General features: G+C 44.0%; 1 protein-coding gene across 1 annotated transcript; it reads right to left on the minus strand.

Annotated features, from left to right (window-relative positions):
• Window positions 1–1067: 1067 nt before the first annotated feature.
• On the minus strand, window positions 1068–11275 carry LOC147900029 (uncharacterized). Its single transcript, XM_087377511.1, has 20 exons — window positions 9939–11275; window positions 9652–9855; window positions 9389–9493; window positions 9219–9284; window positions 8928–9092; window positions 8738–8812; window positions 8367–8524; window positions 7791–7926; window positions 7630–7699; window positions 7139–7266; window positions 6992–7048; window positions 6391–6576; window positions 5865–5957; window positions 5684–5769; window positions 5500–5566; window positions 5337–5403; window positions 5038–5174; window positions 2441–2532; window positions 2247–2313; window positions 1068–1937 (listed from the first exon to the last, which is right to left on the minus strand). Exons 1-20 carry the CDS (start codon window positions 11157–11159, stop codon window positions 1761–1763), a joined length of 3357 nt encoding a protein of 1118 aa, XP_087233637.1. The 5' UTR covers window positions 11160–11275; the 3' UTR covers window positions 1068–1760.
• Between the last annotated feature and the right edge of the window lie 1344 nt (window positions 11276–12619).

Below are 12619 nucleotides of genomic sequence, written 5' to 3' on the forward strand. Positions count from 1 at the left end.
TCAATGGTCAGAACTTCATTTCATGGCAACTTAGCAACAAGTTATATCTCATGCAAATGGTCTATGGGGAGTGGTCGCAAGAATAGAGAAGAAACCCAGTTCTATCAATGAAGCTAACAACATACCTGCTTGGAAGCACAATAATGAGAAGGTTGTGGGCACTTGGGGAAGAGCTTTGGGCCTCGAATATTTCCATCATGTAGACGTCACAAAATGTACAACTATTAGCTGTGCCAGCGTGTCCAATCTGGAGGAGTCTCTGCAAGATTGTCCTTGGCTTATTTCTTTATTGCAAACAAGAGCACAACAGTGTTCAGTACTGCCTGTATACCAGTGTGTATACAGACAGCAACCATCAGCCCTGCAAGTATGTCTACGTATATCTATGAATGTTACTTAGAACATGCTTACTTTCCCCCATGTTCATGTGCCTTTCAGATATATATGGTAATGAATGACATTTTAAGAGTTGAAGTTTGATTTTATGTAGCAGAATCATTCATCTTAACGACGCAACTCAAACAATTTCAAACAGTCAGGTCTACAGGCACATTCAATACTGCATTCATAACAAATGCCAGAGAGAGGCACAAACTCCACTGGGACACCACACCATACTCCATGTCACATTTTTTTGTGGTGGTACATGGGACATTTAGACAGTTGCAAGACATACTCGTGTTACTTAAATGGAAACGATACAGATTGTGCTACTGAAAAATAATCCTTTGATTTTTAAGCAGCGCACTTGAATAGAGGTATATCGTTTCCCAAATTTGGGATTGTGACTTAAAAACACCTTGACTGCATGAATAAGATCATTGGCATCAAGCCACGACCTCTGTTATCAACAGCACAGACTGCATGCTATAGAAACTACTCATTGTCTTCAATATCAATGCGCAGCTTAGCATACAGAGTATTGTGTCATGAGGCTCAACTATCTGTAGTTACAAGTAGCTGATGCCCAAAACAAAGATTCGGGCTATGCATGCAGAGCCATATGAGATATACCCAAGCAAGGCATCATGCTGCAGTTTCACTTTTACTGTGATACATAGCTGGGATATCCAGAAAAGGAGCAGAACATTACTTCTCTATACCACACCTGCCTGTAACAAAAAAAATGTGGACAAAAAAAGCCCACTTCTCTCATACAGCACCCCTGGAAGATCAATCCGATGCTCAAATTCCAAGCCACGAGCTTCGCGCTTTCCAGAACTGCCCCATGAGCTTGTTCAGCCATTCCAAATAGCCTGTCATTCCATTTATAAATCATCTGCTTTGTGTGCACAGCAGGCTGAAATTCCCAAATTGAGACCTGAGATTTGACTGTTCTCAACACGCTGACTCTATCAGGCCAAAGATCCTTGTACATATCCTTCTGCTTGTCAACATGTGGAATTCACACACAACGTACACTTTCTTGGCACCCCAATGAGCTGATTCTTCAAGGTATACACGTGATTTAGTGATCACTGCAGTATGATTTATTGAAATCTCATGAACCAATAAGTAACTCTCCCTCAATACATTACAGACTCAACAAATGACCACACTGCTCAAATACAATACCTTAAGCAGACCCTAACAAAGGGCCTAAAAATTTGCACCAAGAATGACACCCAGGGCATACCTAACCCCTTCTTAGTAAAATCCAGTATAAGGAGGCTTCTCCGCATTCATATGTATGATTTCCTACAACCTTGTGGTGTAAAAGACATGAGAAGGTTACGGAGGGCTGCAGACAGAGGCAAGAATTAACAAGAAGCTTGAGGAGACAAAATTGACTGCAAAGCAGCTTGCTGCTGGGGCTGTAGAGAAGACCAGGTGGAAGCAAGAGCAGGAGGTGGCAAGGTCTGCTGCATGTGTCTTAAGAGGTTTATCATCCGAGCCAATGTTTGCTCTGAAGCAAGATCGTGACCAGCAGCCAAGACCTGAAAACAAAATAACTCAATGATAAGATAGAGAGAGGAAACCAGTTATAGCTTTCTTGATCCACGACAGATTCAATTGGATCAAATACAATGTTTGAACCATTGATTGATCCTAGTGGAAGAGGCTTGATAAAATATTTGCGATGCACGAAATACTAACCATACCCCAGTAAACACACAATTACAGTTAGACAAACTTTCTCAAGTTCTAACAGAGTAAATGGCAAGAGAGAAGACAATTTGTATCATTGGGTAAAATTTATATGTATTCCAGCAGAGTTTCCATTTAGAGAAGACTGATTTGAGCACCTCTGCAAATACTGCAATGATTTGTGGGAGGTGCTGATTATTCAAGCCAAGTAATTGAGTGTCCGATCTGCAAAAAGTTTGAGCATCCCAAGATCACCTTCTTTTCAAAAAGAAATAGCAGCACATGTAACTAATCAGCAAGCATCTGCAAAATGACATCATAAAAGTGCATGCTATGAGTTGAAAACACGCACCTTTCTACCATGGAGCACAATTGTTCATGCACAATTTTAGCTTCAACGAGATCACCACGGATAGGTAAACAGCTAAGCCAAGCAGGTACTACCTGCAATTCCAAAGGTTCACAGTCCAATGACAATTATTTTAAACCATAGCTTCAATTAACATTGTGTGAGGTCGGATTTATCACAACCAGGAACCCTAGAACCACTATTTACATGGAACTATGCAGAAAAACCAGATAATTTAATCCAAAAAATGACCAGAGGCAACCATTGTCATCACAGACTCTCTGTTCGAATTTTAGGGGTTACCTCCCCACGTCAGCCCCCAAAATGAGGACTGAAAGAAGCCACCAGATATATTTGAGGATTGCCAGGTGATGGATCAAAGAGACAAGTCAGTCTACCATGTAGGCAGAAAGTGGATTTGTGTAACAAAGTCTGGAGAGGACATACAAGTTGTAGGGAACCTGTACTGCAGAAAAACGGGATAAGAGGGCAATTCAGCAGCCTCAGGGACACCTGTCTCGAGAAGATGCAGAGCTGCAATATCAGTTTGGGGCTGTACTGGTCAGCGGTACAGCAGGTCCATATGTGTTGTTACAGATACACATGATTGCAGGGGGTCGGGTGCTGGTAAGGCGACTGCAGACAGGCTGGGGCAGGCATAGTTACCAGGGAACGGGAACATTCCGGGAACTCGGATGCCGGAGAAGGAACGTTCCCGGAGGGGGAACAGGGGAGTGGGAACAGGAATGCCACATCATGACACATTGGAAATATACCAAAATATGAAAAGAAAACCAATTTAAGGAGATCTAACTTTCCATTTCGGCACCAAATTTAGGTCCGAAACACCAGATTTAGGTCCAGAACACTATAGGAATGCCATATTTAGGCCCAGAACACTGTAGGAACACCAGATTTAGGTCTGGAACACTACAAATACGTGCGGAACACCAAATTTAGGTCTGGGACATGATCTGGAACACTGGAAAGCCATTTCTTGGTAACTCCCTGTCTGCCCTGTCTGGGAATGTTCCGGGGACATTCCAGACATTCCGTGTTAGCCCTTTGTCCCGAACGGCATTCCAGAAGTTCCGGATGTCGGAACACCATTGTGGTAACTATGGGGGCAGGTCCCAGCAAGAGGCGCCTGCAGCAGGGCCTTAAACACCAATGTACTAGACAGCAGGAGCAGGACAGGGGAGATCTGCCACAGAATGGGTTGGCCCAGTCTGTGGGCTAATTGACCAACTCCTAGGGCATTCCAGCCCTATAAAAAGGGACTCTGGAGGGGCAGTCCATTTAATCTTTGTTGGTGCCTCAGTTTTTTGCTGCAGTTCCAGCAGCAGGGAGGTCCAGAGATCCACTGAGAGCCTCACTTTGGCCAGAGGTCCAGGAGTTCAGGAGTGCGTCTCAGTTTGGCTGTCCACCAGAGCAGCAAGGAGGTGTTTTGGAGGGGCATCTCCTAAGCCCACCGAAGCTCCGTAGGAGCACACTGGCTGACAAAATTTTGCAGGTAGGAGAACAGTTTTGTGGTGGAGGGGTCCACATCTTAGGCAGCACCATATCTCCTATATGGTGGCACACTGCGCATACCTTTGTAAGAGGTCTTGCCATCTATTGGAGCAATCTATTCTACTGTTTCTACTTTACTGTGCATGATTCAATAACTGTGTCTGCATCTATCTCTATTTACATTCACATTGTGAGCACAAAAGGAAAGCAGTGATATTTGAATTTAGCACTGTATGTCTCCTGGGCTAGCTTTCTACACAATCTTTGCTACGGGAGTGTTGGCTACAGCAAGCCATGTGTTTTCTAACACTCACGTGAACATGGGTCATGACAAACCCTCATTGTAGCCATAGATGCATATAAAGGATATACGGTATAACTACTGTTCTATCAAGGTACTCCCTATACAATACAAATCACATTTATTCCTGATGGACCAGGAGCACACGAGATCGAGACACAGTGGAGGAGTATGCAGAAGCAAGAAAGAGCAAAGATGAAGTGAGGGCATAAGAGCTGGAGGATAGTCTCAGGAGAACGAATGTCTACTGCATCAACAGGTGGGGCTCCAAATAGTCATGAAGGTCTAATACAGAAATCCAGTACCTAAAGATCAGGTCCCAGTGTTAAACAAGCGAACAAAAGAATACAAATTAGCAAGCCCCAAAACAATTACTGTATTGATTGATTATTTGCGTACAACTCTCTGAAGGCTCTGCCTATACAATAGAGTTGGAGGACCCTTATTATACATGGACCCTTCAGACCATGTTCAGCTGTTGTTTCACATATACCTGGAGCACATCCCCATCAGACCAATATTCAAAGCACAAGGGAGTATAGACCTTCATAAGAACAGAAAACAAACAAATTTTACAAAGGAGAATTGTTGAAGAACGAAGATTAAAAAGAGCAAACACAAATTGAGACGAGGACAAGAGGGGAAGGGCAAGGAAGGGGGTGGGCAGGGTTTTTCAAGAGGACACCAGACTATGCTCAGATAAGAAAGGGGCTGCAAGTTGTTACAGATAGCAATGCTAATGTTCTCATCAGTACCCAGACATAAAGATTTGGAATCCTCTTTTTACCTGTGAAGCATCAATGCCATCTCTTTGGAACTCGCAGATCTTCCCTAGGGCAGAAACTGCATTGTCCGTTGCCATTACATTGTCCGTGGCAAAAGCCATTGGTTGGCTGATGACCTCTTTCAGTTTTGTTAAAGCCTCTGAATTAGTCCACACAAACACATGTAAGTTACGCTCAGATGAGTTAAGTGAGTAGAAACTGTATTATGCTTGATGCTTTACAAAGAAATGCAAATTGGAGAAGCCATTGCTCATTGACAGGCCCAATGCTATAATACTCCCCATCTTACAAATGGCAGTACCTCCAACAAGAGGCTTGAATTTGCTGCTGCCGAACTCTGCACAAACTCCAATTCCATAAACGGCAGCCTGAAGCACCATGTATTCATGTGAAACCATTGAATTTTCAAACATGCAAGCTGCAATCATCTAAGGAATTAAAAAGACACCATACTACACACTTACCTGACGAACATCAGGATCAGCATCTGTGCAAGCTTCAAGAAGAAAGGGGAGAAACGTATCATAATATCTGCATGAGATCATAATCATTGGTACTGTGCTTAAGCACTAAACATGGAAACAAGGCTCTTCTTACACCCGCAGCTACCTACAACGAAAATACTAAAAGCCTTTTGAAACAGCTTACTTAGTTGCTGATTCACGACACTGCTCAGCAACATCATCAAATATACAGATAGCTATTCGTCTCTCCTCTGGTGTACGATCCTTACCCTGGATAAACAATGCATCAGCAGCAAAAATAATCAGAATTCTAGTTCCAGCCAACATTTGGAAAATGAATAGAGATTTTTGTGTCAATTACATACCAGCATAGGTGTGATAAACGGAATAAGCTCCTCAAAACAAGGTAAAAAAGGGGTCTTAAAAGTCTTGATAAGTGATCCAAGGCATTCTCCAATCTGTCAAAACAATTGTTAAAATAAGTCAATAAACTAGTTCAAAATTGGCGCTGAGATAAGGGGGGGACGGGGGGGGGGGGGGGGTTGTTCAGCACAGATGTTCTCAGAGTCCTTACTGCACAATCAAGAGTACAAAAACAAGCAGCTAAATGACTGCACATTCTCAGAGTCCTTAACAATCAACGAGAGCACAAAAACAAGCAGCTGTCCCCGGGGGGGCGGGACGAAGTAAAAGGGGGAAAGGTGCCTCCCAGCATGAAGTCCATGTGGTTTGCAGCTGTAGATTTATTGGGAGATCAAACAATGGCTGTAAACTTTAGAGATACTCCTCAAGTTTTGAGGAGAAATCATTAAAATGCATACAAGCCAAAATCAAGTCTTAGCCTATTAAGCAAGGCAAATCTAAGTCCAGGGCGCTTCAATTCTCATTTACCTGATCAAAGACTTCTTCCTCTTGTGCATTCTCTTCCTGTAACAGCTCTCCCTCCTCAGCATCAAAATCTTCTGTTTTGGTTCGCTCTGCTCTCTCTCTCTTCCTGGTGCTGCTAGCTGTGATTACTTGCTTGAACTCATCCACCATTAACTTGATGTGTCCCCCATCCAATAAAACTCCTGCAGCCTGTGCCCCGTCCAACAATTCAAAGCAACAAATAATAATAAGCATCAACATTATTACCAAAAAGTCATAAATGCAGTCAAACAGATTAGTCAATTGAGTGAAACAGCAAAAGCTGGAATGAAAAAGAAATCAACATTCATGCCTGAAGAAATAAAACATGTACAGACATACTACAAGTGCAACTTCACTTCCAGCAGAACATAAGCTATATTTCACAGAAAAATGAAGAAAGTTGTCTTCTTAAATGCCTCTATTCACGCACAATATATATATGATCAGAAGCCTAGAATATATCAAGTCTTATTTTTTTATAGAACAAGCCAAAGAACTAAGGAGAGAAGGGAGTTGTAAGTTGCTTTCTAAAATGCCTCTATTCATTCACAATTACACAAAGACTGGCACGTTAGAAAGAAACCTGAATGCACTCATTAAGCGAATCTAGCATGCTTGCAAGGACTTCGGTTTCCGGCTCCTGAAAGTAATGACCAAATATATAAGAAGAAAATATTAAAAAAAAGACTTTATGCGCTATCCTAGTCACCAAAATAGAGGCTAATAAGACCTTATGCAATGCTTCCACCAGGGCAGGAATGATGTAGTTTGATAGTTGCTTTACATATGACTCGTCCCTTCCTACAGCAACACCTTTCTCCACAGCCAGCTTTCCAGCACGCAGCAACTCGGGCATTGCTGAAACAGTCAACCAGAATTTGAGTTGCTTGAGTGAGGTTTAAATCAGATTTGAGCTTAACACTCAGGACTTGAGATGTTAATGAAGGCTCATAAACAGAGCTACCAGTAGATTAAAAAAAAGAGTATTCACATCATGGCAATGGCTTCAATCACACTTTTTCTGGCATCTCATCAGCATTCTTGAGTGCGAAAAAGGCTGTCACGAGTTCAAGTTTAATCTCAACAGTTATGTAAACATGAACCGGGCATTGGTCCATGCTTCTACATCGATCCCATTGCACACTTGCCATAATGTCGGCTTGAAATGCCTCAAACACAGAGTGTTTTTAACTGCTAATGGACAGGTCAAAGAAAACCTACCTGAGACGGCTGCCTTGCGAACCTCCTCGTGAAAATAGAACTTCAGCAGAGGCACCAGGATGGGAGCAACCTGCAGCAACCCGCAACCATGGAGAGCTTTTAAAAAATGAAACCGTGCCCAAAGCCTGCAGAAAAATATTGCTATGTGTGAAGTTACTTGCCTGATCAATCCAAGGATAGAAACCTTCTTTTAGTTCTACAGCATAGCAGCACAGCATATTGCATGCTGTGGCCTTCTCCTCGAGCACACTTGTTCGAATGCCAATCTTTTTATCACCAATTGTAATTGTCTCCACACTGATCCGAGCAGATAAGCCAACTAAGAAAAACTTCGAATGCAGGCCATAACACATATCTCAACAAAACATGAGCTTGATACCACATACTAAATCTAATGTATCAAGTATTAGCTAATTGATAGTGGCAAAGAAACATGCATGGATTCCTTTATTGACAGCATGCACAACTTTGGCTCAATTCCCTTGCTAAGACCCTTTACAATGCCAAATAAAGTCAAGTCTTCAAGAGGGGTAAACTTTTTCTTGCTAACCTGTTTATCCCAAAGCAATTTAACTTTATTTGTGTGCGAAAGTCCAAACTATTCAATCAAATGCGCTTTAACTATCATTGTGATAAAAGATTCCCTATTGCCTTGCATCTACACGAAGGAAAAAAAATCATGTAAACAAAGTTGTTGCTTGAAGCCACTGTATGCTATCCCAATGCCAACTTCTTACCTTTCATCATCGGAGTCAATGCCATCATTCTCCGAGTCATCAGCATCAGTGATTGTAACATCAGGTTTAAGCTGTGCAGAATGTAGCAGTGGTGGCATGACAATATTCATGTACGGCAGGAAGTCTTGACCCAAGCACTTGCATAGCCTTGCCCATGCCTGCATGCAAGAAATCGGGAAAGCAAGAAATATGTAATGACATGGACAAACCTAGACAAACTTTGGTAGATGTGATTTTTTAATAAACCTGCATTAGTCTACAGAAGATGTGATCTCTCAGGTTTTCATCAATTCAATGAAACTGTTTACAAAACAAAAGGATTCCAATCATGCTTCCTTTCAAAAAAAAATATGAAAATTAGCAGCCAAAACCTGAAGCATATAGCTTATGGTTGGGTCATCGTCTTCAAGTTGTGCTCCCTGAAGATTCATGAGCACCTCCATGACCTGAAAGCCCATTTGCAATCAACGATCCTAGCTTTTCAGCCCACTGTTCTTTGCACATTTTTCTTCTACGATTGACATTTTTTCGTACCATCGACATCTAAGCAGTACTTCATACCTGCTTAGCATCCTGTCCAAACTTCTCTTTGCCAACTGCCATTCCTACTAAGCTTATGCACTCCATGGACTTAGCCCTAAGCATTCTATTTGCTTTGTCAGTCGCATTTATCAAGATGGCCTTCAAATATGGCATTACTGTGTCGTAGTAAACTCGGAAGTTGGTCTGCAACATGTAACAACGCAAATTGACAATTGAATAGTTACCTATAATGCACCAAGCGAGACAAATCAGAAACCTAAGCTTGCATTTCATTTTGATGTGCAGTTCCAAAATCAAAAACTAGCACACCTGGGTCGAGTCCGCCACAGAGGCCAGTGCCGTCAAAGCTCCCTCTTGAACCATGCGCTTGCCATTCTGGACATGATAGAACATGTAACATTTCATCAAATAAAATGAACATCAACACTATTCATTCGTAGAATGATATTAACACCTGATTAGTACCGTAGAGCACTTGCCTGTAATAGAACAAGTAACTTGCTCACTACTCCATCCAAGTAAGGAGTCAATATCTCAGGTGTGCAGCTTTCACTGAAGTTTAAGATTGCAGCCGCGGCGTGGGCCTATCCACATAAGCACAATGGATAAGGATATCGAATACTGTATACCTAGATGAGTCCAGAAACATGTCCAAACTAGATGAAAGCACAATGGATAAGGATATCGAATACTAATAGATCATGAGGCTCACAAATCGATTATAGCAACCATCCCTACTCACCTGCACCCTTGGATTCTGGTAATCGTCCATAGCTCCAACAAGCGATGGCAAAACCCTCTGATGATACTGCTCTTGCAAATCCGGACCAAGATCAGTAGAAAGTTGTCCGATGGCATTGATGGCCGCCCATCGCACACGTGGGTGAGGATCTTGGAAAGAATTCAGGACCATGTTTACGACATTTTCAAGATTCTTCGTCATAACCTGCGATTTGCCATAAGGAAGTTCTCAACCGCGTCACATAAAGTACCTGCCAATATCACCCGTCAAGCAAGAATTTTTCCTACCTTTGCGCACCCCTCGGCGATCTGAGCCAGAGAGATTAGGGCTGCGTGACGTTTCTTCCAATCCTGATCGGAGATATATCCAGGCAATAGTTCCGAAGCCACAGGTAAAATGGTGTTCCCACCCAATGAATTTGCAAGCCGATCCAAGCATTCCTGACCAACTTCGTAATTGCTGCTCTCTCCCGCATCCTCATCTTCAGTCTCCGCTGCATGCCAGGCAGGATCGTCCTCGATATCAAGAAGCATCTTCAATAGAATCGCAAAGAGCCTTCCGATGAACTGAGGCAGTTTCCGCATCATCCCTGGAGCCCGCTCCCTGGCCTCGGCAAGAGTGATCAAAAACTCCACGGCCAAATGGCGAGTGGCCTCCTCCAGCCCATCTGCATCAGCGATCTGCAACATACTGCTCACCACTTCCACGAGTTGCTTCCGAAGGAATCGGGGCTCCGTCCCTGCCACCTCGATGAACATCTCCAGGGCCTCCTGTGCAGTGGCTTCCTCATGTAGCTGAAGAGCCTGGGTCAAAGTCTGCATCATGCCAGGCAAGAGATCTTGAAAGCACTCGCGATCCTCCGGAGTTTCGAGAGTTTGAACGAAATTGGAAGTAGCCCGAAGGGCAGCGAGCCGGACATCTCCAGGCATTGCCGATGACAAGGTCTGCTGAAACACAGCGTGCAAGGTCGGCAAATGGGGGTGCAGCTGAGGTCCCATGTACTGGGCCAATTGCCCGAAGATCAGCAACGCGCTCTCCTTCCATCTGCTGGTATCGGAGCTCACGCACTGGAAGAGGAAGGGCAAGAGCTCGCCCCACTGCCCGTCCTCGGCGATGCTGGCCGCCAGCTCCGCCACGGTATCGCAGAGCTTCTTGAGCACGCTCTTCACCTGCTCCTGCTGCACGCAGAGCAGCAGCTGCTCCTTGACGGAGGCCTGGGAAGGAGGGGTGAGCTGCGGCCAGATGGCGAGCTGCTTGCGGACGAGAACGGCGGCCATGGAGCGGGCCTCGACCTGCTGGGAGAAGCGGAGGGTGTGGACGAGTTTGAGGACGAGGGTGTCGGGGTGGCGGGAGCGGCAGAGGTTGAAGAGGTGTTCGGCGTGGCCACGGGCCTCGTTACCTGCGCTCATGAGCTGAGCGATGAGGGATTCAAAGGGGGAAGGGTCGGGGCCGAGGAGGGAAGCGATTTGGGAGTCGAGGGAGAGCTGGTCGAGGCCAGGGGAAGCCATGGCGATGGCGATGAAGAGGCTGAGCTCGAGCTAAAGCTCCAGCTCAAGCTCAGATGATGAAGAAGATGAAGATGAAGAAGAAGAAGAAGAAATGAAGATGAAGAAGAAGGGCATCGAAGAAGAAGATGAACAAACAAGGGCACAATTCTATTGCTTCGTTTTTTTTTTTTTTTTTTTTTTTTCGCCCACAAAGAGAGGCCTTTGTATTGTCCCTTCTTTTACTCATTTCTCCTCTTTTGCAGTAGTGCCTTTGTATGTCTTTGCTTCCTTTTTTGCTTTCCCGCCTTCTTACTTCCCTCCTTTGGATCACGCCTCCTCTCAAGGTCATTGCGCTTTCTTTCACATATGTCGCTCCGAAAAAACATGATGAATTTCATTCATGTGGCTTGCTGCGAGAGAGAGAGAGAGAGAGAGAGAGAGAGAGCGAGAGAGAGAGAGGATGAGAAAGGAGAGAGAGAAAGAGAGAGCGAGAGAGAGAGAGGATGAGAAAGGAGAGAGAGAAAGAGAGAGAGAGAGAGAGAGAGAGGAAGAAGAAGAAGAAGAAGAAGAGAGAGAGAGGGACGAAGTCATTAAATGCATGCATTGAAAGCCCCTTTACATGGATCAATCACCTTAAAATAAAAAGAAATGTGTAAAAAATGCCTATTTTTCCTTTCTTATCACACATCTTCACTAAGGCCTTCCTTTGGTAGGCAAAAAGAAGCTAGCAACTGCTGCTAACTCACTGCAAGGCAAGCCCGTCTTGTCTGCTTGATTGGTAGCCTTCCCCGAGACACTGTCTTGGGCGACAACTTGAGGCTGTCCAAGTTTCACCCCTCGAGTTAGCAACTGCTTGCTAGTTCCTTTTGCCTGGAGCGGCGTCCAGATACAAAAGATGATGATGATGACGATGAAGAAGTCTAAGAATAAAAAGGGCAATGAAGAAGAAGATGAAGGACAAGGGCAAAATTGTATTGCTTCTTCTCCTTTTTTCCCCCTTTTTTCTAAGGGGCCTTTGTATTGTCCATTGTTAGTACTTACTCATTTCTAGACTAGTGGGACAGTAGTGCTTTCGTAAGTAGTGGAGTCCTTTTTGCTTTCATGCCTTCTCTTACCTCCTCCCCTCCCACCCCCCACCTTTCACACTTGATTCAAACTATACACAATCAAGGAGGTTTCACAATCCAATCAAGCAAGCCCGTGGATCGACAAACGTACCGCGCTCATGGTCTTAGGCTTTCACATATATGCATATGCCACTCTAAAAAAAGGAGCTAGTTGCTGACTCATGACAAGGTGAGACATGAAACTTGGGTAGCTTCATACTGCCAACACAAGACATTGTCCAAGGGAAGCCTACCAGTCAACACATTACAGACAAGGATCGAACTTGGGGGAAGCCTACCAATCAACTCAAGAAGAAGGATGAAGAAGAGGAAGAAGAAGAAGGGCAAATTGTATTGCTTCTTCTTCTTTCCCTT

The sequence above is a fragment of the Dipteris shenzhenensis genome, chromosome 7 (assembly GCF_047967505.1).
Source record: "Dipteris shenzhenensis isolate YYH24624 ecotype China chromosome 7, Dip_SZ_1.0, whole genome shotgun sequence".
Lineage (NCBI taxonomy): Eukaryota > Viridiplantae > Streptophyta > Polypodiopsida > Gleicheniales > Dipteridaceae > Dipteris > Dipteris shenzhenensis.

What these genes read in the sequence shown, in the direction of transcription:
- LOC147900029 (XM_087377511.1), bottom strand. Translation starts at nt 11,159, where the DNA reads ATGGCTTCCCCTGGCCTCGACCAGCTCTCCCTCGACTCCCAAATCGCT. An exon ending in CCATAAGCTATATGCTTCAG is followed by an intron (nt 8,525 to 8,737) that starts GTTTTGGCTGCT and finishes TCTTGCATGCAG; the next exon opens with GCATGGGCAAGGCTATGCAA. An exon ending in CGCTTAATGAGTGCATTCAG is followed by an intron (nt 6,577 to 6,991) that starts GTTTCTTTCTAA and finishes GACGGGGCACAG; the next exon opens with GCTGCAGGAGTTTTATTGGA.